The 26,587-nt window shown below is 35.8% G+C and overlaps 3 protein-coding genes across 36 annotated transcripts in view; 1 reads left to right on the forward strand and 2 right to left on the reverse strand.

Annotated features, from left to right (window-relative positions):
* Nucleotides 1-8,132, reverse strand: part of si:dkey-217m5.8 — a 20,977-nt gene extending 12,845 nt beyond the window's left edge. The window contains exons 1-16 of one of the 4 annotated variants that reach the window (XM_087297788.1): nucleotides 8,031-8,132; nucleotides 5,357-5,992; nucleotides 5,239-5,280; nucleotides 4,972-5,141; nucleotides 4,783-4,902; nucleotides 4,665-4,712; nucleotides 4,497-4,577; nucleotides 4,337-4,414; nucleotides 3,374-3,434; nucleotides 3,223-3,273; nucleotides 3,103-3,147; nucleotides 2,831-2,892; nucleotides 2,486-2,609; nucleotides 2,181-2,336; nucleotides 1,963-2,051; nucleotides 1,817-1,877 (exon numbers count right to left, since the gene is read on the reverse strand). In XM_087297788.1, coding sequence (XP_087153914.1) covers nucleotides 3,414-3,434; nucleotides 4,337-4,414; nucleotides 4,497-4,577; nucleotides 4,665-4,712; nucleotides 4,783-4,902; nucleotides 4,972-5,141; nucleotides 5,239-5,280; nucleotides 5,357-5,975 — 1,179 coding nt within the window. In that variant the 5' untranslated portion in view covers nucleotides 5,976-5,992; nucleotides 8,031-8,132 and the 3' untranslated portion in view covers nucleotides 1,817-1,877; nucleotides 1,963-2,051; nucleotides 2,181-2,336; ... (3 more) ...; nucleotides 3,223-3,273; nucleotides 3,374-3,413. 4 annotated transcript variants of the gene reach the window in all.
* Nucleotides 7,700-14,098, forward strand: pimr136 (Pim proto-oncogene, serine/threonine kinase, related 136). Of its 4 annotated transcripts, XM_087297480.1 has the most exons (7): nucleotides 7,741-8,155; nucleotides 9,731-10,441; nucleotides 11,462-11,604; nucleotides 11,902-12,280; nucleotides 12,645-12,821; nucleotides 12,942-13,030; nucleotides 13,513-14,098. In XM_087297480.1, the coding sequence occupies exons 1-7, from the start codon at nucleotides 8,020-8,022 to the stop codon at nucleotides 13,531-13,533; spliced, it is 1,656 nt and encodes a 551-aa protein (XP_087153606.1). In that variant the 5' UTR covers nucleotides 7,741-8,019; the 3' UTR covers nucleotides 13,534-14,098.
* LOC147839422 (uncharacterized) overlaps nucleotides 9,368-26,587 on the reverse strand; it is a 51,437-nt gene continuing 34,217 nt past the window's right edge. Inside the window, exons 1-12 of one of the 28 annotated variants that reach the window (XM_088651576.1) lie at nucleotides 21,513-23,278; nucleotides 20,722-20,795; nucleotides 19,495-19,536; nucleotides 19,278-19,408; nucleotides 16,217-16,320; nucleotides 16,062-16,151; nucleotides 15,878-15,973; nucleotides 15,685-15,801; nucleotides 15,479-15,602; nucleotides 14,991-15,067; nucleotides 11,429-11,560; nucleotides 9,368-10,413 (exon numbers count right to left, since the gene is read on the reverse strand). In XM_088651576.1, the coding sequence (XP_088507702.1) occupies nucleotides 16,064-16,151; nucleotides 16,217-16,320; nucleotides 19,278-19,408; nucleotides 19,495-19,525 (354 nt within the window). In that variant the 5' untranslated portion in view covers nucleotides 19,526-19,536; nucleotides 20,722-20,795; nucleotides 21,513-23,278 and the 3' untranslated portion in view covers nucleotides 9,368-10,413; nucleotides 11,429-11,560; nucleotides 14,991-15,067; ... (2 more) ...; nucleotides 15,878-15,973; nucleotides 16,062-16,063. Of the gene's footprint in view, nucleotides 10,414-11,428; nucleotides 11,561-14,990; nucleotides 15,068-15,478; nucleotides 15,603-15,684; nucleotides 15,802-15,877; nucleotides 15,974-16,061; nucleotides 16,152-16,216; nucleotides 16,321-19,277; nucleotides 19,409-19,494; nucleotides 19,537-20,721; nucleotides 21,010-21,486; nucleotides 23,398-26,587 lie in introns of those variants that run through there. The other 27 variants (XM_088651579.1, XM_087298569.1, XR_015518724.1 and 24 more) reach the window with 27 other exon arrangements.

A 26,587-nucleotide genomic window follows, 5' to 3' on the forward strand; every position in this document is an offset into this window, starting at 1 on the left:
AAGAAAATGTGTGTAAACTTTTAAAATTAAGAGAATTTTGTTAAAAATCTGCAGATTTATGTGGAATGATTTTGGGAGTATCATAACTAAAAACCTAATATATTAAATAAAAATATTAGCTTTTTAACTTTTTTTAAAGTCTACAATGCAGATCCAATTAGATCCATTTTATTTGGTAAACAAAGCAAGTCTCTCATACTACTAAAAGACAGAAAATATTACTTTACAAACTGTATTGTGAATAAATCATATGAACATTTTCATATTAGCTATTAATTATACTAAAATCAATAAAAAATCTGAATAAATATGAATTTACACACATTTGCACATGTAAATAAACAGAATCAATGATGGGCTAAAAATCTGCAAAATTCTGCACGCGCAGATTCCGTGTGGGCCTAAATAATATAATAACACTAATACTGAAATGGTTTTAGAATCAGCAAATCAACATTGCAGATGTTTTACAATATGCTCAGCCTGCTGGTTTATCCATTCACACACATCTGTATCATCATTTCATCTCTTATAACAAAATCACATTTTTAATGTTTTTAATGCACATACTGGAATTTGTTTGGTAAAAGTGTTTCCATCGTAGTTTATCTTTTCTTATCGAATAAAAAGTTTATTCTATACAGTTTTGGCCATACATTTTTATGCAATTTTTAAAAACACGTATGCACATCTTGCTGTTTCTATTAAACGTTTTTTTTAAGGGCATATTTAAAATGCGCATAAAAATAGGTGGATGGAAATGTAGCTACTGAAACAATGGCTTGCAAAAGTATTCATGCCCGTTGGAACTTGTCCACAATTTCTCACACAAACATAAATATATTTATTGGAATGTTATGTGAAATACTAACACAAAGTGGCATACAATTGTAATGTAGAAAGAAAATTATACATGAGTTCAAAAGTTTTTTTTTTTTTAAATAAAAACTGAATAGTGCAGCGTGCAAAAGTATTCAGCTCCCCTGAGTCAATTCTTTGTGGAATATCTTTTGGCTGCAATTACAGCTGCAAGTCTTTTAGAGTACGTCTATAGGTTTCTACTAGCTTTGTACATCTAGAGACTGAAATCTTTGCCCATTCCTCCTTGCAAAACAATAAAGTGGAGGAACTATGAAATCACCTTGTAGGTAAATCGGCTGCTAGCATACAACTGGTTCCCTTGATAATATCCCTGTAGGATTTTTCCATAGGCTATTCGAAGATTGCAAATTATAAGCTCTGTGTTCAAACACTTTTCATTACACTTACACGTTTTGTCCAGCCGGATAATCCTCACACGAAAATACAACTTTGAGCACTTTTGGATCTTAAATGCAAACGCAAGAACTGAAACGCTAACATTAGACTATAAACCAATATTATTAAGCTGCAGGCCCGGAGACCCAACTGCACGTTCAGACCAGGTTCAGACCTGCACCTCCAGACCTATCGTTTTTTCAGACAGTGCCACCTGCTGTTTGAAAGATCGCCTAACCTGAATTTAACTGCTTATAAATTGTAACTTACACTATTTTTCTACTATAAATATTACGCTATGATTGAATACATTATTTTTTAATCATTTTTTGTTTTTTTAATCATTAAGGATTTATCACACTGTTTAGTATTGAGTTTAGGGAATAAATATCTCTTTCTTTAAATAAAATAATTTATAGGACTCTCTCAACAAACTTTATTTTTTGTGTACTTTTCATGACATCCTACAAGTCCCCAAGCTGTAAACAATGCAGAGAAAAATTGCATTAATAACCATTTATTACGTAGAAAATAACATCAAATAAAATAAATGCTTTACATTCTTGTTGGGAAGATTTTTCATTTCTCGGGCAATTCTTCTATCAAATTCATCAACTTCACTAAAAGAAACAATAAATGCTGTTGTCGGAAATTGTATTTAACATAAAAACTTAAAAGTTTTTGTAAAAAAATTTTAAAACATACCATGAGTGATAAACAGGACACTGGAGGAAAACATCTTCAGCCTCCTGCCAAGAAAAGCCTTGTAACTCGCAAAGGCCATGAATGATGGCCTGTACAAATATACAAATAATAAATTTACTAATAAAATAAAACATACACACTGCTGAACATAAGCATGCTCATGTACATGCATGTTTTGTGATTACTTCTGAAAGGAGACATCCACAAATGAACTCCACCTCATTATTGTAGGTCAGCTGCGTTTGGGTTCTATGATGAACTCCGCTCATGTAGTTACAAAGGACTGACAGGGACTGCTCATTCTCAATGTAGACAGGCACCTGAGCACGGGGTTTTAGGGGAAACCAGTTTGACCTTTTCCCACCAAGTATATCCTTTGGGCCATAGAAGGAAATTATATTTCATATGTAAATGCACAATTCATTAATTACATTTGGCAAATATTAGTTAAATTGTCACTGGACTATTTAAGTCAACTATACTCAGAGTCTGGAGGAGTAATTTACAGTGAAACCATCTATACCACCAAATGCTGCTCTGCTGATTTTGATGTGAGAATTAAGTCCACTAATGTTTTGTCATTCCTTTTCCTTTCTTGAACTGCTTGGACATGTGCCGGAAGATTGGATGTGGTTTTATTTCCCACCCTAAAAAGAGGCAGAATCATTTCATCTAATACACTTCTTGCCTCCTCAGTCCAGAAAGCAAATCTGCGCCCATAGCTTTCAAGCAAGACAAAATCCATGATAACTGGTCACCGGTAAGATAGATATTAAGGATGTTTTGTTATTCGTGTTACAGAGTTGTTGTATTGACACAATATCACATTTAAATTTGACAGATTTAAAAGAAAATTTAACTGACATACCCATTAATCTGAAATCGTTCCATGAGAAGACACCACCACTGACGAATGACAGGCATATCCATCTGAAAGAAAGACTGCTTAGTCTAACAGTTAACCAACATGTTTTTGTTAATACATGATGTTGGGTGTGCTCGCAACAATCATGCCCCTTTCTTAAAAGAAATGTTGCTTAGAATAAAGCAAGACAACATGCACTAAAATAGTTACATTTTAGCTATGATAAATAAAAGCTCCATCAAAATAAAGGTTCCATAAATAATAAAAAGAAATACCTCCTCGAATTGAAACCCAATGCCACACACCATTGAGAGGGTGTACTGAAAAGAGAGAAGCCACAGTTATTTACAATGTTTACAAAACCTTTTTATAAATTAACTCAATTTAAATCTTACCATGAGTACAAAAACACCACAATCATTCCCTCTTGTCTGACGTTGCAAAGCCTAAAATCGACAAAGCAAACAATTTTATTTTAGTATATTGTACAAAAGAATAACTGTTGTAAAAGCCAAATAATGACAATTCTTTAAGTTGATTCCTCACTGGAAAATCATATCCAGTCTTTTCAGTCCATGTCCCATGATCAACTTGGTAAGCAATTTTCCTGTAGACAAAACATTTTAGTAGTAATATTGACAATAACAGCTCACCTCAACTTTGAAACACCATGTATAAAAAAGGCTAGATGAACATAGCCAGAAGTTCAGAAAACGGCTAAAGGAACGTAGCCAAAAGTGACAAAACTAAAACACACGATTTGGAAATAGATAGAAATGGCTATAGGAATGTAGTCATATATCACATAAAGGCTGAAACATGTCTTAGTTTGTTGATAGACCTAAAAAAAGGCCCTTTATTCCTCATCTCCAAATCCTGATTCATGCTCTGCATACATAGAGTCTAAAAACACCATCTCTCTTCGAAGCGGCATCATTATCTACAATTGTAAAGGTGTAAAAATATTTAATTTGAACATTATTCAATTCAATTTAATTCAATTCAGCTTTATTTGTATAGCGCTTTTACAATGTAGATTGTGTCAAAGCAGCTTCAAATAAATGGTCATAGTAACTGGATCAGGGTAGTTCAGTTTTTAGTGTTTAAGTTCAGTTCAGTTTAGCTCAGTTCAGTGTGGTTTAAAGTCTGAGAGTCCAAGCACTGAAGAGCAAATCTATCGATGTGTAGCTCTACAGATCCTGAACCATGCAAGCCAGTGGCGACAGCGAAGAGGGAAAAAAACTTCACCAACAGGAGAGTGAAGAAAAAAAAAACCTTGACAGAAACCAGACTCAGTTCGGCACGACCATTTTAATTTCTCCGCTGGCCAAAAGTCAAAAGTGTAGAGCTGCAGTGTCAGCGGTGGAGGCTGGAAGCTGGCCTCAGTGAGGACTCGTCTGTCCATTATTGCTTCTTTCAAGATTTTTCTGTGTTTTATTTTAGAAACACACACATTACACATTGCAATACCAATCATTGTATGCACTAGATACTTCAATATTTTCTTACACAGACAACGAAGTGGTCTGGTCCATTTGCATTTGTCCATGCTGGAAAGGCTAACAGGTCTTTCAAGTCTGCATCTTCCTAGAATTGATCAGGACAGTTATGTCCCTTAGTTTAGTTTTTACTTCTCACACAGTAAATACAGTACATACAGTACACTCACCGGTAATCCAGTAACAATGTTGTTAGGAGTTGTTTTCCACACAGGGACAACAAAAAAGTCCTCAATGTATATGTCCTTGCCCTACATGAATGAAAAGGTTTTTCAGTTTGAAAATTTGGATTAATATTATTGATTTACCAGTTGAATGTTATGTTTTATGGTACATACAATTTGCCAAGCCATTTCACAAATAAGCTTCATGCAGGCGTTTCCAATCTGCAATAAATACTCTGATAAGTCAATGTTTTTAATAAAAAAAAAGTTCTAATAAAAACAGACTGTTTACATGGGAGTCCATGTCCCTTAGCAATCCAAGACTCCAAAATTCTTCTCGAATAAGGCACACTTGCCCCTCCTTCACAAATATTTCACTGCCAGGCCGATTTCGCTCCAGCACATAATCAAGCTGTAATAATAAAAATATTAACAATAAATTTGTGTGTGTGTGTGTGTTTGTGTAATGGTAATGTTTCACCAGTTTTTCTTGTAATGGATGCCAGTCCCTCTCCCAAGGCTTAGTAGGTTCACAAGCAGATTTTTCTGTAATTGGTACTGATGACTGAGGAGATGTGACAGATGATATGCCTGGTGATGCAGCAGTCATTTGTGCAGCCACAATATTTTCTGGCAGTGCTGTCAGTGGTCCTAAAAGTACATTAAAGCATCAAAATTAAAAGAGAACACATAATAATTAAAGAACAGAAACTTGACACTTAGCAACTGGAACGAACAGTCAAATTACCAAGTGACAAGTCCATGACCTTCTCTGTGGACAACGGATTTTCTATAAATACAAATAAACACATAAGTACAGTTAAGGATATAGTGCTGTATTTGTTACACAGTACAGGAAATATTACCTAAAACAACCTGGCTGGGGTCATTCATGTGAATGTTTTTGTTGAATTCCTTGTTTATGTCATGAAGACGTTTCTCATTTTTTCTGACATTGTAATGGTGGATGATGTTTCGCAGTAGGGTAACATGTGTGGATGGCAATGCCATGTTCATAAAGTAGTTATTTTTCTTTAGCTTTGAAAAAAGCTGTTCTGCAGCCGGACTGTTTACTTTGCCAGCTAGTTGAGGCACAAGACGAAGCTTCCTCAGTGAATCACGAGGATCTTTTGTGTTGTCTTCGTGAAAGCGGTCATACAGAACATAGTGTTCTGCAAAACCAGTTATTGGGTGATCATCTGGATCTGGACTTTGTTTTTTTGCAGTGAGCCATGGCAGAGTTCCCTGTAATTTTTCTGATTTTGCTTTTGCAATGTTTTCAGTGGTTGGTTCGAGTAACCTTCCCTCGAAAGGTGTGAAAGTTATGGGTTGCCTCAAATTTGTGTGGGTGGACAGTCCACGAGCAAAGTCATATATAACAACATTAGGCAGATGCTTCCAAGACAGAAGCATATCTGCAAAATCCCGTGGACTTTCTGCTTGCAGATTACATTTTATACTGTAGACTGTGCCACAAGGACACATGATGACAGCCCAACCTCCTGAAACAGACAAACATACAACACAGATAAGCAAATTGTTAAGAATGCATAATCAAATACCATTGATGATACAGAGCCTTAAATGACCATTTGTTATGATGGACAGCAGTGACGTGAACCTTAACAATGTAGACTGAAAAACTTTACAGATGCAGCATATCAGAGTAAGGGGCATTTCTGCTCTGACCTTCTCACTCACTTTTCCCCCACTCTGATGTTAGTGTTATAAGAATGTGTTCTTTATAAACTATGTTGTGCCCTGTCCTGACATATGGTCCCCTGGACTTCACCCCTCAGCTGTATGGATGTGTCTTCACCATGCCCCTAATATATCCAAGCAAGTCAACTTTGGGAAAGCCCTCTAAAGTGATATTGGGCTATACAAATTAAAATTGAGTAATATAAGCAGTGTGCCCTACAGTAAATCATATTTATGTTACTTTTTATTCATATTTAATTTATATTCCTTTTATGGATTTATTCAGACAATGAGTACACCATTAATTATATCATAAATTATATCAAGCATTTGATACTGCACACTTGTTTACCTAATTTTGTTTAACACAAAGAGTAATGATTTAAACACTCTTTTTGGATGGAGCCACAAAGTGCATGTATGTAGTAACAGCAAAAGAGAACAAAGTATGAGGTACAGTGTTACCAGATTGTTGTTTTCCATAAAAGTAATCGTCCAAAATCGATATAAATGATGCAATATGCAATAAATATTACCTCTAATAATACAATTGTATTCATAACTGCATCAATATTAAAGCAAATCAAGTGTTTCTCAAAATTTTAAAGGCTAACATTACATTGTAACTACAATTATTTTCCACGCCTTAAAAGAAACAAAAAAGGCACACATAACAGAAATTCTGCCTGTCTGATCACATTTTATTTATTTATTTAACACAAAACTAACCAAAAACTCCTTAATCTACCACACACACACACACACACACACACACACACACACACATATATATATATATATATATATACATATACATACATATAGTTGAAGTCAGAATTATTATCCCCCTTTCATTGTTTTTCTCCTTTTTTTAAATATTTCCAAAATGATGTTTAACAGAGCAAGGAAATTTTTACAGTATGTCTGATAATATTTTTTCTTCTGAAGAAAAGTCTTATTGAAAAAAAAAAGTTTTAAGGTCAAAATTATTAGCCCCTTTAAATTATATATATTTTTTGATTGTCTACAGAACAAACCATCGTTATACAATAACTTGCCTATTACCCTAACCTGCATAGTTAACTCTTTAAATGTAACTTTAAGTAATATAGAAGTGTCCTACTGTATATTAGCTAGTGGAACGATTAGTACAAGTGAATGGGTGAACAGTTTTGGACACTGCTAGTTTTTTCTAATTATTATTCCGTCATAAACGGATTCGTTTATTGAATTAATCACATTATTTACTCAGTAAGACATGACGCCATTTCATTAAATTCAGCGTTACATTACTTGTGTATTTTGCAGTGTAAATGGAGTCTTAAAGTAGTGTATATCTAGTAATCTGATATGATATACTGTGTATAATATCTTGTTTCATGAGTATACAAGCGCTTTGCGGTAAAAACTGACATTTGAAGTGCAAAATAAAATGCGAAAACAACTCTTACCTGTGAATGTATTTAAATCGACCCTAATTAAAACAACGAATCTGTGGTTCACCAAACGACTAGTAATGATTCATCAAACAGGAAATATTTACCAGTCAAACAAAGATTTCATGAAAAATCGTTTTATTTTGCCCCAAAAACACCCGCGAAGGACATAAACTCCTTACTATTGCATTTTTCAACTCAAAGAAAAACCGAGCAAATCTGACCAATCACGTATCTGTAGAAACGTTGGAACGCGTTCGAATTCTTGGCAGACACCCAGTACAATCCAACTTTCGCCATTGCTTTATTTGACGAGTAACTAGTGAGTTGTACAAAGTTTGCTTTGTATAATTAGCTTTTCTTATATCACGGTTTATTAAGGCTAATCCACCATGTTATTTACCGTACTCGGAGTAATTGCTCTCTTCCTGGGAGAAAGAAACAACAGTTCCACCGTCTCAGGTCAAGATGAAAGATTCGACCGTCCGGAAGGATTGGTCACGGTATCCTCCGTGACTAACAGTGATGGTAAATATTGTTGCGTGTTATAAGAACATGTAGCTCATTTTGTATACTGGACACTGAGTAGGGCACCCTTATTTTACCTTACTGTAAATATAAATTACAAAATAAGGTTTTTGTTAATAATATAGGCCTAATGAGCACTAATAAAACAGGCCTGAAGAAAGCTACTGGTGTAAACACAGGGGGTGTCAAACATATGACACACAAACATTTCTAATATGATGCCAACAGCAATATAAAATAAGTTTTTGTTTTGTGTCTAGTTAAAAATCAAAAATCAAATAACCCCACCCTCCCCCTAGCAGATTATTTAGCTTGTTTTACAGAAAATTCAGTTCATTTTGACCAATTTGACATATTTCTGAAAACAAGACAATATTTTTACTAGTCAATAAAATGCTTCTTGATTTAATGTTTTGATATTTGGACTAGAAACAAGACAAAAACTAAGTAAAGTGTTTTTGCTTTGCATAAAGTTTTTCAATTATGCATTCGTAACCCGTAAAGACAAAATAATTTTCTCTGCTTTAAGATAGAAGGGTTAGTTCACCCAAAAATGCAAATTCTGTAATTAATTACTCACCCTCACGTCACTCCACAAACCCTTGAGATCCTCTTTCATCTTCTGAATACAAATGAAGATGTTTTAGATGAACTCTGAGCGCTCTCTCCTCCTGTATATACAGCAAGGTTTCTGACTTGCTCAAAGTACATAAAAATACCACAAAACATTCTCAAGCAGACCAAATGCCTACAGTGGTTTACTCTGTATATTATCAAGCTACGAGAATACTTGTGTATAAACACATTTATCCAACAGTTTATTCTCTTCAGTGTTGGTATATTACATGCGTTCACAAATAACTTGCACTGATTAAACCCCTGAATGCCTGTGTATGGCTTCCTCTGTTTTTTGGAGGTTTTTGGTACTTTCTGGTCTCTGAATGGGTCTGGACCCTTCCTATCTATGGAGGAGCTCTCAGATTTCACCTAAAACATCTTAATTTGTGTTATGAATATGAACAGAAATAATGTCTACTGCCATACAAAATAAATAAATAAATATTACAACCCTCAATGTGATTTGAGTTTGACACCCCTGTTAGATCCCTTGTCTCTACTTGTAATTTGCTTGTAACTTGTAATTTTTTACCACTAAATCCTTTAGGAATATGTCCTAAAACACAATGCAGTGGTTTTAATGGACAACAAATGTTGATGTTTAATGTTTTAATGGTATTTATGGAGTAAAACATGAAATCTTTTCTCATAGGTTTTAGTTGTTTTTGCCAAGCTTACGGTTATTTTATTTATTGTTATATGATACAAAATATATCAGCTATAAAGTCATATTGACATGTATTTGTACAAAACAAATCATTAATTGCAAAGTAAATTTGATTATGAACAGTAATTGTGTGACATTTTTTATTTAATGACCAACAACTAATGTAGAAAGAAATTACCTTGTTTGTGACTTCATAATTGACAGCATTTGTTCATATCAATAATAAACACTAGATAAATATTATTCAAGTAAAACTAAAATCTGTTGTTTCGTATTATTCCTTCCTTTAGGTCGAGAAATCGGTGACTGGTGTAAAGATTCATCTTTGCATCTTGAGGAACAGATCAATGTTCAGATTGAGGAACCATCACTGGAGGAACCTGTTGATGGTCACAGTGAAGAACAACCACTGGTAGAGCCCGACAGAGTTCCCGGTGAAGAACAACCACTGGTAGAGCCCGACAGTGTTCCCGGTGAAGAACAACCACTGGTAGAGCCCGACAGTGTTCCCGGTGAAGAACAACCACCGGTAGAGCCCGACAGTGTTCCCGGTGAAGAACAACCACTGGTAGAGCCCGACAGAGTTCCCGGTGAAGAACAATCACTGGTAGAGCCCGACAGTGTTCCCGGTGAAGAACAACCACCGGTAGAGCCCGACAGTGTTCCCGGTGAAGAACAACCACTGGTAGAGCCTGACAGTGTTCCCGGTGAAGAACAACCACTGGTAGAGCCTGACAGTGTTCCCGGTGAAGAACAAGCACTGGTAGAGCCCGACAGTGTTCACGGTGATGATCAACCCCTAGTAGAGCCTGTGGATGGTCACAGTGAGGACACAGAGAGCTTCTCTGCTGAGCCGGGCTGTAGTCATGACGACCCTCCAAATGTGGTCTCTGCTGAGCCCGGCTGTAAAGATGACGTCGCTCAAGGTGCAACCTGTCAGACAGAGGGCTCTGTTCCACCTCAGCCAGAAGAGCTGAAGGATCAAGACACACACATTATTGGTAAGTTTACTACCATGACAGCCCAATCACCCAACACACATGCATATTTTAGTAGTGCTTTCATTACTTTTCTGCTTTAAACTGGCTTTAATACACATTTTGTTCAGGGATAGCTGATAACTAAGATGGAAATATATATATCAATAATAATCATATATATAGGGAGGACAGAATAAAAAAGGTTTAGATGATGGGGTTAATTTTGCTGTGGTGACCCCTGATGGAGCAGGTAGCTTTACATGAAGACAGCACTGTCACTAATTCACACATTTTATTAACACTCACACCTGTCCTCAAGTCTTTACACTGGCTTCCAGTTACATTCAGAATAGATTTTCAAGTATTATTACTTGTGTATAAATCACTAAATGGCCTAGGATCTTAATACATTACAGATATGCTCACTGAATACAAACCTACTAGATTACTTAGATCTTATAAACTAGAAACTTTAAGAGTTTAGACAAAGCAGGTTGAATCGACTTTCAGCTTCTACGCCAGAAATGATCAGATGTGCTCCAACATTAGACACATTGAAAATATATCTATTTAGCTGTGCCTTTATTGAATGAGCACTGTGCTACGTTTGACAGATCGCACTACTGTGTCTCTTTTTCCTTTTCATTCCTTTATAACTTGTTTTAACACATTTTAATCTGTTTTTAATCATTTTTATTACTTGTTTTTTATCTTCTTATACTTGTCTCTTTTATGGAGAGGGGTCTGGATGCAGAACTGGTGCAATGCAATCTGGGCTGCATCCAATGCTTTTTAATGGGCTCATGTAACCCCACCCCTAAACCCAACCGTCACAGTGATGTCACTAGCTCCATTTGAGTGCATTGTGTCTGACATTGCATCGCTGAGTGATGCAATCTCAGCTTGCATCATAAAGGCTGCATGCAGATACTATTGCTTTTATTCCTGTTTATGTAAAGTACTTTAAATTGCCACTGTGTATGAAATGTGTTTTATAAATAAACTTGCCTTGTCTAACTTCTTTACTTTGTCTTTTCACAGAGATCAACTCACGTCACTATGAAATTGGTGCTAAGCTGGGCAAAGGAAGTTATGGAACCGTTTTCGCAGGAACCCGTTTAGAAGATGGCCTTCCGGTGGCTGTAAAAATAGCAGATTTCAAGATTGAGCGATACATCTTTGTTGTAAGTAGTCTGAGCTCTTTGCTCTGATTAACTGTGTCTATTTTAAACATGTCATATTAAAGGTGCTGTATGTAAGTTTTTGACTCTTCTAAAGCACAAAAATACCATAATGTGTTTGCAGATATTTTAGAAACATGCTAAGTAAACAAAAGTCAGTTATTTTCCTTTAAAAAATGTGTCTGTCTTTGTTTTGTTCTCTATAATCTGCCCACTGCTTTTAATGAAATACATCAACAGTTTTAACTGGAAATAACTTTTCAAATGATCTGAACAACTTTCTTTCTGTCTTTCTTCTAGCCGGGGTTTAACCATCCACTTCCAGCAGAGATTGCTCTGCACTTTCTTGCAACTAAAGGCCCCAAGGTCAAAGAACTCGTTCAGCTTCTGGACTGGAAGGTGGAGGATAACCGCTACTTTATGGTCCTAGAGCGGCCCATACCCTCTGTGAGCGTAACGGAATTTTTAAGAAGCCACAGAGGCAACATCGAAGAAGACGTGTTACAGAAAATCATGTTCCACACAACAATTGCAGCTGACACATGCATCAAACGTGGAGTGCTTCATCGCGATATTAAGCCTGACAACTTGCTGATGAACCCGCAGACCAATGAAGTTAAACTGATTGACTTCGGGTGCGGTGACCTCTTAATGAAGTACTATTACACAACTTATTTGGGTAAGTAAATCCCTCAAAGCTCTAAGGAGCTCTTGTGATGGGTCAAGGGTCATTCACATGAGACTCTTGAAACATCTGTTGTTGTTTATCTATACCAGGGGTGCCAAAGCTCAGTCCTAGAGGGCCGGTGGCCTACAGAGTTTAGCTCCAACCTGCTTCAACACAACTGACAGAAAATGTCTCGTATACTTAGTAAGAGCTTGATTAGCTCGTTCAGTTGTGTCTAACTGGGGCTGGAGCTAAACTCTGCAGGACACAGATCCTCCAGGACTGGGCTTGGGCACCCCTGATCTACACTGTTGTTTACATTTTCTGAAGGAAATTTAGATGTTGTGCTAATGGAAACAAAATCTCTTTCTTTCAGGCACATTCCAGTTCAGCCCTCCCGAGGCTAAAACGGCTGGCTATTACTATGCTGAGCCAGCGACAGTGTGGTCACTCGGGATTCTTCAGTATGTCCTGATGTTCAAAAAATTTCCAGACAACCATGACCTCCTCAAGTTGAATGACAGAAATTTACACCAACACGGAAGGTCAAAAGGTGAGATCTTTACTTCAGCTAAAGATGGTTGTGTAGGACATTTTTAATGTCAATGAAAAAAGCATGTATAAACTTTAAGGTAATATTTACATGTATCTCTTCCTTTCTTTTTCTACACAGAATGCAGCGATTTCATCAGCGGTTGTCTGCAGACACTGCCCTGGTCTCGGTATAAGCTGAATGCACTCCGTGCCCATGACTGGTTTAAGGTAATGAATGGGGTTTTGAGGACTTTGTCATCAGTCAAATGAATCTGTCATGAGCTGAGTTTCCATCCTAATGTGAAGCACATCTTTTCAAAGTTCACTAAATATATATATCTTATAATTATAAATGTGAATTACGAGCAAATGATTTCCATCAAGTTGGTCGAGCGGCTGAACTGTAGTATTGGTAACCTCGTAGCCAACGGTTTAACAAGGGAGGAATAATTGAGAAATGCTCGCTACATCAAACTTAATTTGACAAATGAATTCCCTTATGAACTCTTTTCACACGAGTCCCAAATGACCTCAAGTGAGCATAAAAACGTTTTGTGAATAAAGGGATTTTTATTTGAAACTTGTTCCTCATGTGATACTTAATAAAAGGTGCATTAACACAGGCTGATGGAAACCCAGCTAGTGTCAGACGAAAGTCTTGTGTTGTTAAATTTCCATTTTTTAACAATTTTGTTTTAATTATGTTACAGAGAATTGTAAAAAAGATCTAGCATTTGACAAAGGACCACTTCCAGAATCTCCCAGTTCAGTGCTGGATTCGGCTAAAAACTCCAGCAGCTCCAACCAAAATAGAAGAAGCTGAGGATTTTGAGCCAACCACACCACCATAGTCCTTTAGCTAAACATAACTTTATCCAGAGAGAGCTGAACATAGTTTGGTTCTGCAGTGTCATAGCTCTTATTTCAACATTTACACTGGCTCTAATTAAAATTCATGTAAATTACAAAAATTATAAAAAATGATAAAGCACTTTACAGTTTAGACCTTCATATAGTGTACACAGCCCTTCTTACACTTTAATATCAGCTTTTGCTTCAACTCTTACACTTCCACATGCTAAAATAAAATGTATAATAAAATAATAAATAATAAAAAAAAAAAAATCTCAGTCGTTCCCAGTCCAGGTCCATATATTTTGGGTGTCACTCTCTAAAAAATGTAATTTGAGCCAGAGGAGAGAGACTCCTGACCAATGATTACTGGGATCAACTGATATATATACAGGGTTTCCAATGAACATTATCACTCACCAGCCGATCTGGCCACAAAACTGGAAAAAAAAATAAAAATTTTAAAAAGTAAAAAAAAAAAAAAAAAGAATAATAATAATAAAATTAAAAAGTGAAATTATTTTAATAAAAAAAAAAAATCAATAATAAATAAAACAATAAAAAAAACTGTCCATATTGAAATATAAATCTATAACTGGCCATGTTTTTGACCAATCAGAAATTCTTCTAAAAACAACAAAAAATAATAATAATAAATAAAACATAAAAAAAAGTAAGTTATGTTATTTATAACTCATCCTCATGTTCATCTTCAGAACTATTTTTACTAGTTTTATCTTTATCTTAGAGCTCCCTCATCCAGACTCAAAGTCTACAAAAACCTCCTCAAAACAGATCATATGCCTTCACATAAAACAAACTTTTTTATTCAGTTTCTTCTCCTCAGTGTGATGATAGGGCACGCGTTCACAAGCACTGTGCAGTGACATATACCCCACTGGATGCCTGCGCGACTTCCTCTCTGACTTCCTCTCTTAAAAAATACACAGGCGCATCCAAGGTTATATGTCAGAGGCGCAACACGTGAACGCGTGCCCTATACTGACACTGAGAGAAGAAATTGTTGAATAAAGTTATTTTTGTTTTATGTCCACATAAAGTTCTCATAGTCAGGAATCTTGCTGTCTATGAAGGATTAAGGAGCTCTCAGATTTGACTAAAAGATCTTCATTATTTTCAGTCAAATATCTTCATTTGTGTTCTGAAGAGGAATAAAGTTACTACCTTTAGTATTTGCTTTGATATTGTCCTCATATACAGCCTTCTTTAGTCTAATGTTTTGCTAATGTGCTATATGATTGATGGTTGGAGGACATCATTTATTGACTAGTGATTTTGTATGTAGTTGTAGTTTATGGTGAGTGATAATCCAAACCCTGTATATATAGGTGGCGAAGTCCGTTCCTCCACGTGGTGCCACTGGAAACTGCCCATCTTGAAGGTGGTGCTGAGCTGAACACGGACAAAAACTGACATTAGTCTGGGGCGACAAGCCTCACAACTGATGACAATTATCAAATTTGTTCTGAAGTTTCAAATAAAGTCACATTTGTCAAAAATAAGTATTTCTTCTCTTTTTTAAAGGCTGATTACTGCTGATTACTGTGTGTTTCAACTGAGATCATTCAGGGACAAAACATGACAATGTTTGTAGATTTAACAAAGATTAGCTGGATTTAATGTCACTGAGCTGAATGTGTTTGAAGTAAAAGCATACATGTGATTGCATCTGAGAACTAATGCACTGTAAAAATGCTTTCCTTCCCAGCCACAACCCAGTATCATGCTGGAAAACACTCATACACTCTCATTCACAAACACACTCATTCACTACAGCCAATTTAGTTTATTCAATTTACTTACTGTATACTGCATGTGTCTGGACTGTGGAGGAAATTGGAGCACCCGGAGGAAACCCACACGAACACAGGGAGAACATGCAAATTCCACACAGGCCCAGCCAGGACTCGAACCAGCGACCTTCTTGCTGTGGGGTGACAGTGCTGACTGAGCCATCGTGCTGCCCCTAATTCTAGTTATATTTTATTATGTTGTATTATATTTTATACCATTCTGCCAGCAAAGGGTTTGCTTCTGCTGCCTCACACTAAGGGAAAGCCCCGCAGTTGACTGCTGAAGTTTTCTGTGTGGGGTGTCTTGATTGCCATGAGATGAATCTGGCATCCCTGTAGACGTAAAACACTACGAATCATCTTAGTGTTTGAATTTGTATTCTTTGATCAAATGTACTTTTAAGCTTACCACCAGTTGCCCATCACCGTGACATCACTTTATCTGTGCAATGTAAGTCTTTAATTCAGCTAGTCTTGCACTTTCTTCCTGGAGTCTCTGCCAAGTCTGATAAACAGTGTTATGCACAAATCAGGTATAAACGTACAGATAGCAGCAGGCCAAGTTCACACCACAAAACAACATAAAAACGTACCTTCAGAAATCTTGTGAAAACTGACCGATGTAGAGAGACTTTGTTTGTGGTACCACCACATTGCATGCAATGTAAGCAATTCCACCGGTGCTGTAACAAACAAATAGTACGTTAAGACCTAAAAAAAATAAGAATATTACAAACACTTTGATTACCTGCTTTGGACATGTACAGTATTTGCTTGTGAGAGGTAGCTATTCACTTGCTCCACCTCCTCCCCGGTAAACCTGCTCTTTCTGTTTCTACCACTCCATTTATTCTATATACAGGGGTGAAGAAATGTAATGTAATAAAATGTACATACAGTTTGTTGTGAACTTCTCAAACAAGTATAAAAAAACAAGGAGAACTTTCAGTATCTTCAAAGCAGAATCCTTTAAATAAGAAGAACTCAGCGTCACTGTGGTGTCATCGAAAGGAAATTCTCTACTGTACAGCAAGCACTAAGTTTTTATACATTTTACAGACAGTGATTCATGTAGGTGGGGACAGATGCAAATGAAGCGTTGTTGTCGGCAGGGTAAACTGCCTTTTCAGGCCTGATCTCATCAGCATGTAAGTCTGCAGAGTGGATGATAACATTATGATGGCAACTGGCATATAGGTATTAGAAACCAGCAGAGCTACTGACCACATAAAAGGGGTTTCTTCGACCTGAAAGTTTCACTCGAATACAAGGGCAGAAAAGTGTGCAAATGATGTTCTGGAGACAGAAACCTTCTGACCAGTTGACCGAAAAGAGAAAACAAAGACACAGCCGTGCTGTGAAACTGACAATTTGCGCTACTTTGGAGACAGGCAGGGCTCAGGAAACTAAGACATTTTGAGGTCTGTTACACCTGTTAATTTGCATAAACTTTTTCTCTTTGAGGTAAGTTAGGATTATCAAATTTGTTTCTGAATAGCAGAATAATGAGAGATTTTTTTTTTGAGAAATAGAAATTTTCTTGAAAGTCAAGTTTACATACAATAAGATTATTATGCCACTGACAAAGCTGAGATGATGGTGTGAAGGTTTGGGAAGTTTCTGATTGGCTAATTGACAACATTTGAATTAATTGGAGGCACAATTGTAGAATAGTATTTAAGGAAAACCTTAAACACACTGCTTCCTTGTGTGACAACATGGGAAAATCAACAAGCCAGAATCAACAAAAAGCCAGATTACAATGTGCTAAATTACACTGGGAAAAAGATTAATTTTTGGAGACATGTCCTGTGGTCTGATGGAACTAAGATTGTTTGGCCATAATGACCAGTGTTACATTTGGAGGACAAAGGGACTACACTTTAAAAGCAAAGCTAAAAAATATACCAAGAAAATGTAGGTAAACTTTTAAAATTAAGAGAATTTTGTTAAAAATCTGCGGATTTATGCGGCATGATTTTGGGAGTATCATAACTAAAAACCTAATATATTGAATAAAAATATTAGCTTTTTAACTTTTTTTAATGTCTACAATGCAGATCCAATTAGATTAATTTTATTTGGTAAACAAAGCAAGTCTCTCATACTACTAAAAGGCAGAAAATATTACGTTAAAACTGTAAATAAATCATATGAACATTTTCATATTATCTATTAATTATACTAAAATAAAAAAATAAAAAACTGAATAAATATAAATTTACACATATTTGCACATGTAAATAAACAGAATCAATGATGGGCTAAATATCTGTGTAATTCTGCACACGCAGATTCAATGTGGGCCTAAATAATATAATAACACTAATACTGAAATGGTTAAGGTGTTTTAGAATGACCAAATCAACATTGCAGATGTTTTACAATGTGCTCAGCCTGCTGGGTAGTCCAGTCACTCACATCTGTATAATCATTTGACCTCTTATAACAAAATCACAGTTTTTAATGCACATACTGGAATTTGTTTGGTAAAAGTGTTTCCATCGTATTTTATCTTTTCTTATCGAATAAAAAGTTTATTCTACTCAGTTATGGCCATAAATTTTTATGCAATAAAAAAAAAAACCTATGCACATCTTGCTGTTTCTATTAAACGTTTTTTATGGGCATATCTAAAATGCGCATAAAATAGGTGGATGGAAACATAGCTACTGATACAGTGGCTTGCAAAAGTATTCATGCCCGTTTGAACTTGTCCACAATTTCTCACACAAACATAAATATATTTATTGGAATGTTATTTGAAATACTAACACAAAGTGGGATACAATTGTGATGCAGAAAGAAAATTATACACAAGTTCAACTTTTAAAAAAAAAAAAAACTGAATAGTGCAGTGTGCAAAAGTATTCAGCTCCCCTGAGTCAATTCTTTGTGGAATATCCTTTTGCTGCAATCCGCTTGTTAAGTGTGACGTCATGCGGAGCGGTTTTCGGGTCCAAGCGCTCTATTCAACTGAATGGGGAGATTCATGAAATGGTAATAATAAACGTTTACAAAGCGATTTAATACTTTCGAAAGTCACGATTGCAATATATATGTCCGTGCCTAATATCCAATGGCCAGAAAGTAATTCATTTTATTATAAATTGTTAAAATTTTGGTATTTGTTATGCAGCAAGCCCAGAGATTATTGTGTACACTATGACTTTATGTAAAATTAACTTTAATGTGTTATATGAATAAAAAGTGATCATAAACGAACAATTTCTCAACTCAAATAAATGGCGGCTTAGACCCGGAAACAGTATTATAAAAACAAACACGTCACCACTTAACAAGCGGATTACAGCAGCAAGTCTTTTGAGGTATGTCTAAAGGTTTCTACTAGCTTTGCACATCTAGACACTAAAAACTTTGTCCATTCTTCCTTCCAAAACAATTCAAGCTGAGTCATGTTTGAGAAAATAAAAAATAAGCAGCTCAGCTCTCAGAACATAGTAAACATAGAAAGTGTATTTATGCACGCACACTATAATTTATTTGCACAGGCTTATCCAAAGTGTTAATGCTGTCAACTAATGATCAACAGTAAAAATGAAATGTTTTACTTCTTTCCAACAGGGAAAAACACCAACAATCCAGAATGCATGATTATTTGTTGTCAAGGCTTTAAAATCTAAATAATTCATTATAATGGAAATCAATGCAGCAAAAACAGCCACAAACAAAATGAAAGGGTAGTCAATCTGAACAGTACACAAGGGTTAACGTAGCATTTAACTGCAATCATTAATGTGCTTGTAAACATTACAAATGTATGCATCATATAAAAATATTGTACATACTTCACACTTGGTGGCATGGGCTCCAGCATGCATCACACTTAGGACAGGTTTAATAGTGGTCAGCTCCTGGAGAACAGGCAGGACACCAGCAGCCATCTCCAATGGCCAATATATGGATTTGTATCTCCCACCTGTACATATTTAGGGCTTTCATTAGGAATCAGTGGTGACACACTGCAATCTACATCCCCTCTTCATCTAGTTTGGAAGATGTTACCCTCGCTGCTGTCCACATTAAGTCCCCACATATGCACTTTCCCTGTATAAAAGACACATAGAGTTGAAACCAGAAGTTAACATACACTCTAAAAAAGAAAAATAACCATTTTTTTTTTTATTTCTGTTGTTAAATAATACTAAACGTTTACTATTTTAGGTCTGTTAGGATTTCCTAAATGATTTACATTTGCTAAATGCCAGAATAATGAGAGAGTATTTTTTGAGAATGTTTTATTAATTTCTAGACAGTCAAAAGTTGACATACTTTTTCTTGGTATTTTTTTAGCTTTGCTTTTAAACTGTATAACTTTGCTCAAGTGTTTTGGGTATCCTTCCACAAGCTTCTCACAATAGTTTGAAGGAATTTTGGCCCATTCCTCCTGAAAAAATTGGTGTGAGTCAGACTTTTAGGCTGTCTTGCAAGCTTTTTCAACTCTGCCCACAAATTTTCTATAGGATTGAGTTCAGGGCTTTGTGATGGCCACTCCAAAACACTCACTGTGTTGTCATTAAAGCACATTTTAACTTATATGGCAGTATGCTTAGGGTCATGGTCTGTTTGGAAGACCCATTTGTGGCCAGGTTTTAATTTCCTGTCTTGTCTTGAGATGTTGCTTCAGTATTGTTACATAATGTTCTTTCTTCATGAAGCTATCTATGCTGTGAAGTGGGCCGGTCCCTCCTGCAGCAAAACAGCCCCACAACATGATGCTGCCGCCCTCATACTTCAAAGTTTGGATGGTGTTCCTAGGCTTGTAAGCTTTCCCCTTTGTCCTCCAAATGTAACACTGGTCATTATGGCCAAACAGTTCAATCTTAGTTCCGTTAGACCACAAGACATGTCTTCAAAAATTATTCTTTTTCCCAGTGTGATTTAGCAAATTGTAATCTTGCTTTGTTGTTGATTTTCCCATGTTGTCACACAAAAAAGCAGTGTGTTTGAGGTTTTCCTTAAATACTATTTTACAGTTGTGCCTCCAGTTAACTAAAAAATTGTCAATTAGACAATCAGAAACTTCCAAAACCTTCACACCATCATCTCAGCTTTTTCAGACGCATAATAATCGTATTGTATGTAACCTTGACTTTCAAAAAAATTTATAACAATTTCTCAAAATAAATAAATCTCTCTTATTATTCTGCTATGAAGCATACAGAAACAAATTTGATAATCCTAACTGTAACGGAAATTCATTTTAGATAAACATGTGTAGTGGAAACTTACAGCAGAAACAGCGGAGCACCTGATGCACGTACAGAATGGGCCTTATTAGGATTTGACCTTGCAAGCAGTACAAACTAGATAGAACAGTGAACATACTTTGCTTCAGTGTCTCATTCTGTAGAAACTGTCGTCAGAATGGGCAGTATTAGGGTTTGACCTTGTAAGCAGTAAAAACCAGATAAAAGGGTGAACACACTTGACTTCAGTGTCTCACTCTGCAGAAACTGTTGTTGCTGTATGACTGTGACCTTCTTTGCAAAGAATAAAACTTTAAAAAGACATTCCGAGAAAGACTTTGTTTCTTGACCACAGAGAGCGCCTCTTTAAAGAAAATTGCCACTACACTAACTTACCTAAAACAGAAAAAGTTTAGTCACATTAACACCTGACTTTTAAATGGTTATTGCCTTTTTATACAGTATATGTAAACTTGAAGGAAATCAAGGTTTGACATACATAGTTGTTTTTGTGACAACGTATTGGTCAGGTTATTCAATTCAATTCAATTCAATTCAGCTTTATTTGTATAGCGCTTTTACAATGTGGATTGTGTCAAAGCAGCTTCACATAAATGGTCATAGTAACTGGAACAGTGTAGTTTAGTTTTTAGTGTTTAAGTTCAGTTCAGTTTAGCCCAGTTCAGTGTGATTTAAAATCATTAATGAGATTTCAAACACTGAAGAGCAAATTCATCGATGCGTAGCTCTACCAATCCTGAACTATGCGAGCCAGTGGCGACAGCGCAGAGGGAAAAAAAAACTTCACCTGATAGGAGAGTGAAGAAAAAAAACCTTGAGAGAAACCAGCTGAGCTGGCCTCAGCGAAGACTCGTCTGTCCCTAGAGCGTCACTGGAATCAGTCTCATGTTCTCCACTCCCCATGACCATCAGCGCAGCAGCAGCTCAGAATACGGCCTGGTCCCAGATATGGAAACCTTGGGATCATCTCGTCGCTGGTCTTGGATCCAATCAGTGACTCCGCATAATCTGAGGACCTCAGAGTTGAGTATCCCCAGGTGGAAATAGAGGACAGAGAGAATAATTAGCGTAGCTGCTGTTCATAGTGTATATAAACAAGATGCAGAAGCTTGTGTGGAAACCCGCTATGTGATGCATTGAGTGTATGCTTTACTAAACAGATAGGTCTTTAATCTAGTTTTGAACTGGGAGAGTGTGTCTGAGCTTCGGATGTTATCAGGAAGGCTATTCCAGAGAGTAGGAGCCATAAAGGAGAAGGCTCGACCTCCTTTACTCGACTTTGCTATTCTAGGTACTACACTGTAAAAAATAAACGTTATTTTACAGGTAATTGTCTGTATTTTTTTACAGAATTTTTCAGTTTTTTCATTATACAGTGAAATACCAGTTGTTTTACAGATATGTTCTGTAATAAAAAAATCTTACATTAAATTTACAGTTATTGCTTGTATTTTGGTATTACATTCTTTTTCTGTTTTTTAAAGGAAATGTACTGCATTTTAAGAGAGTAACATGTAATTTTACGTTAATATTTAGAGATTATTCCTGTAAAAATAAACTGTAAAAATAAATGTTATTTTACAGATAATTGTCTGTATTTTTTTACTGAATTTTCCTGTTTTTTCATTATACGGTGAAATATATTTTTTTACAGATATTTTCTGTATTTAAAAATTCCAACATTTAATTTACAGGTAATTGTTAGTATTTTGGTATTACATGTTTTTTCAGGTAGCGCAGTGGGTAGCACGATTGCCTCACAAGAAGGTCGCTGGTTCGAGCCTGTTCGAGGCTCACATGCAATTTTTATACAATAGCTCATTCAAATAAATATTTGTAAACAAGGTTGGCACTGCAGTTGCTGAATAAATTATAGCAAAGCTGCTAAAAATGCAATATGGTGAGCATGTTGGAATGGGTTTCATGTGCTCCACATGTTATAACATGGGTTAGACTATTTGTCCAACTTTAACTGCCAGCTGTTCACAGGATAACGTGTCATCTCGAACAAGTCTCCACAAGTGGTCACATGAACTTCATTCATGGTCACATGTGATGATTATGTGGATTAACGTGACTTTTCTGTAGCCTGTTAAAGTGAAGATTAAATTGAAGTTATAAATGTCAAATAATAGCCTAGTATTTTAGGCCACATACTGTACAGTATATGCACTGTAAAATACAAAAAAAATGCTCATTTTAATTATTACATTTATTTTCTATAATATTTATGATGTATGCTATTATACTTTTCTCCTAGTGACTAACCACACATATTACTTGTGTATGCATGTTGTGACCTGTAAACATTTTTTCTAATCAATCTTTACAGTTGCAATGTGAAGTCAACAAAAAGTTAACTAAACATATGATAGCAGGGTGTAATCGGGCCGAGCTCGGCTGCCCTTCGGCGCCTCCGGCTCTTACTCTTACTTGCCTCGGTTTTACTTATATGAGAGAAAGCTCTTTTCTTTTATTTTTTTAACATTAGTACTTGTTAACTACTAATTATCTGTTGTGAGGACAAGTGTCTATACCACGCCACTGATAAAGAGATTGAAAAATGCATGACATGGTGGCTACAACTTGCTCCTGACAGGGATGGAGGAAGGAGGGAAGAAGAGAAAGCTACATCACTATTCTATTCTGTTTTATTTTTTAAACAACATTTTATGTGTATTAAGATTTTCCCTGATACTTGAGCAATTTGTTTCTTTTCATTTGCATTTATATATATATATATATATATATATATGAAATGTGTGTGTGTGTGTGTGTGTGTGTGTGTTTGAAATGTATAATCATCTCACTCATGTCTTGCTGTTTGTGCAATTTATTTTGTTCAAGTTTATTTAAAAATAAGTTTGTCTTTATACTTCTGCAATTTTATATATATATATATATATATATTTTTTTTTTGTTTATTATTATTTTAATGTTTTATTGAAAAATGTTTCAAGATGTTTCTTTAGAATTTGCCAGTTCTTTTTACAATTTTGACTTGTATATTTTACGGATTGTCATAGGTATTTGTAAGTTGTTTCTTGCTATATCTTAAGTTGATTTCTATATTCAGGTTTATATAACATTTTGCTGTTTCAAGATGTGTCTTGTACATTTTTTTAAATTCATGTCTATTGGGAAAACAGGGTTGTTTTAAAAACTTGTGTGTATGTGTGCAATTTCAGATTTTTTTTCTTTAAGTCTTCCTGTGTGTCTTTATGTTTTTATTGTTTTTATATTGATATTCTTGTGCACTACAAAATTATTTATTCAATTTTAGTACTATTTTTTTTCTTGCAATCAATAAACGTTTATCATGTATTTATTTTGTCCTTTGTCTGATTCTTTTCGTTATAGGATATTGTAAGGTCCACCCAGTAGGCCCAATGCCGGTGTCCACTGATGGATGAAGGTTTAATGCCTGTTCGGTCTTTCCAGTGCACAACGTTGATTTATATTAAACTTAGCTCATATCTGACTCCAATTTTAATATGAGGTTGTTTAGAATATTAATATATTTATCCTCGTTTTATCTGACTCCAATCATAAAACATTAAGAATATTATATCAATATGTAATTTAGATAAATGTTTGAACCTTTTGTCTTCACTAGTAACTATTACATCTGTTCATTCGGGTGCTCATGTCGCTCAGAGAAATCGCCTCGGCCGAAGGCGTCCCTCACGGTCACACTCCGGTCAGTCTTGAATATTAAACAGAGGTAAATTGACTAATACTTTAGATGGCCGCTACCAGCGCGCTCGTTCTAAAATGCTTTAGTTAGTCCCGCTTAGGTGTACACCTTTGAGTTAAGACAATCATCATTTCTAATTAGAGGTTAGGGCATTAATATAAATGTACCCGACTACTGGACTCTATAGTAACTTTGGTTTTCACCAAGCCCATGGTTTCCCATATGAACTTAATTTAGAATAATATTACCTTCAAACAAAGGTCGGGTACCCAATCTAGGTTAGTCGTGCAACACCTTGTTGACCTAGACGGAAGTTATCGCCCTTTCCACCTAAGTACACATGAATCAATATCAAGAGTCAGCCGGATCGCTAAAACACAATTAGTGTGCCCAATGCTCCATCTCAATTGGATTTTAGTCCGTCTACTGACCTGACGCAAGACGTGCGGAAACAAGGATACAGCGTAATCTACTTGAATTAATAATTACAGAGTGAGCAAAATATGGTCAAACATTACAATTTATTAGTCAGGTAAATGTATTATGCCAATTCAATCAGTCAATTCATAAATGATCAATACAAAACATCAAATTATCAAAGATAAATCCAAGATGAAAAGATGCATACCTGACCTTTTACATAACATGTAAATTTTACATAACGTGGAGCCTAGGCTCCATGTTATGGGCTGATCTGGGTAGGCAGAATTGCCCTGGACCTTTCTCAGACCTTACCTTAAATAATCCAAGAATTCCCTCAAGGAAGGGGGCGTGTGTATAACAAAAGAGCTTTCACACTTGGAAAAGTCACACCCTTCACAGTGGTTCAAAAGATGCCTGAAGTTATATATTTATTGTTTTAATTATGTCTGTTTCTGAGAGAATGTGACCATTGTACCAATCGCACTGAGACATTTCAAATAATATCAAACATGATAGTTAAAGTCAGTTTGGTTAATCTAGAACAGTGGTTCTCAAACTTTTTTCATCAAGTACCACCTCAGAAAAAAATTGTTTCTCCAAGTACCACCAAAATGAGCAGTATTGAATTACAGTAGTGTAGTAGGCCCAGAAAAGCAGCTACAACTCTGCACAGTTAAAAGATGTGGCAGATTACCTCAGAAATATAGGCTATATGTCATATATGGCATATTATATACATCATTTTTGATAAATTTTGAAATGTATGTAGCATGTACATGACATATTTCATTTCTCCACGTACCACTAGAAGGAAACCCGCGTACCACTAGTGGTACACGTACCACAGTTTGAGAACCACTGATCTAGAACATTCAAACATTGAAATGACCATATGCGTGAGTTGGGGGGATGAAGCTGAGTTTCAGCATACTCAGATGCAAATGCAGCAGGAACTGGTTTTTCCCGCATTCCCCCTGGTGGGTTGTGGAGTCCATTGGCCCTGTTTTCAGCTCATGTTTTGAATTGTCAAAGACATCAAAAATATTTGTATTATTTCAATTCTTACAATATGTATGCAGTTTGCATTTTATTCAAAGGTTAAACACAGTGCCTATACTTTCTGTTTACATTATAGCCTGCGTTTGCTGTTATATAAATTGAAATGGTTGTTATATCAAGTATTAATGTAATACCGAAAGGTTTTATAAGGTATATAAATACTTAGTCGCGCCAACTCCGGGCCGCAGCGCACATTTCACTCTGGCCGATTCCGGCGCGGATGCGGCAGCGTCGGCTCGCTTACGGCCACCGCATCTGGCCCGTTTGATTCGGGCCGGAATCGGGCAGTTAGTCCACAGGCTGAGTACGGCAGCCGGAGTCGGGCCGAGTGGTAAGTCTCCGGCAGGCGACATTCTAGCCGGAACTGGCCCGAGTGTATTTTGCCATAAGTGATAACATGTATAAGTATGTTAATAATCTGTATAACTACCATAATAACTTGTGTAATTACATATATAACTTGTATAATTAAAGTAATAACATGTATAATTACAGTAATAACCTGTATAACTACCATAATAATGTGTATATTTACATAAATAACTTGTATAATTAAAGTAATAACATGTATAATTACAGTAATAACCTGTATAACTACCATAATAACTTGTATAATTACATAAATAACTCGTATAATTACAGTTATAACATGTATAATTACAGTAATAACCTGTAACTGTAAAACAGAAAACTACTGTTTTTTAACAGT

Source organism: Danio rerio, chromosome 20 (genome assembly GCF_052040795.2).
Source record: "Danio rerio strain M-AB ecotype USA chromosome 20, GRCz13ab, whole genome shotgun sequence".
NCBI lineage: Eukaryota > Metazoa > Chordata > Actinopteri > Cypriniformes > Danionidae > Danio > Danio rerio.

Bases quoted from the DNA above. Each gene is read 5' to 3' on its own strand.
- pimr136 (XM_087297480.1), top strand. From the start codon at position 8,020: ATGTTATTTACCGTACTCGGAGTAATTGCTCTCTTCCTGGGAGAAAGA. The intron at 10,442-11,461 runs GTAAGTTTACTA...GTCTTTTCACAG, and splicing joins TCAAGACACACACATTATTG to AGATCAACTCACGTCACTAT. The intron at 12,281-12,644 runs GTAAGTAAATCC...TCTTTCTTTCAG, and splicing joins CTATTACACAACTTATTTGG to GCACATTCCAGTTCAGCCCT.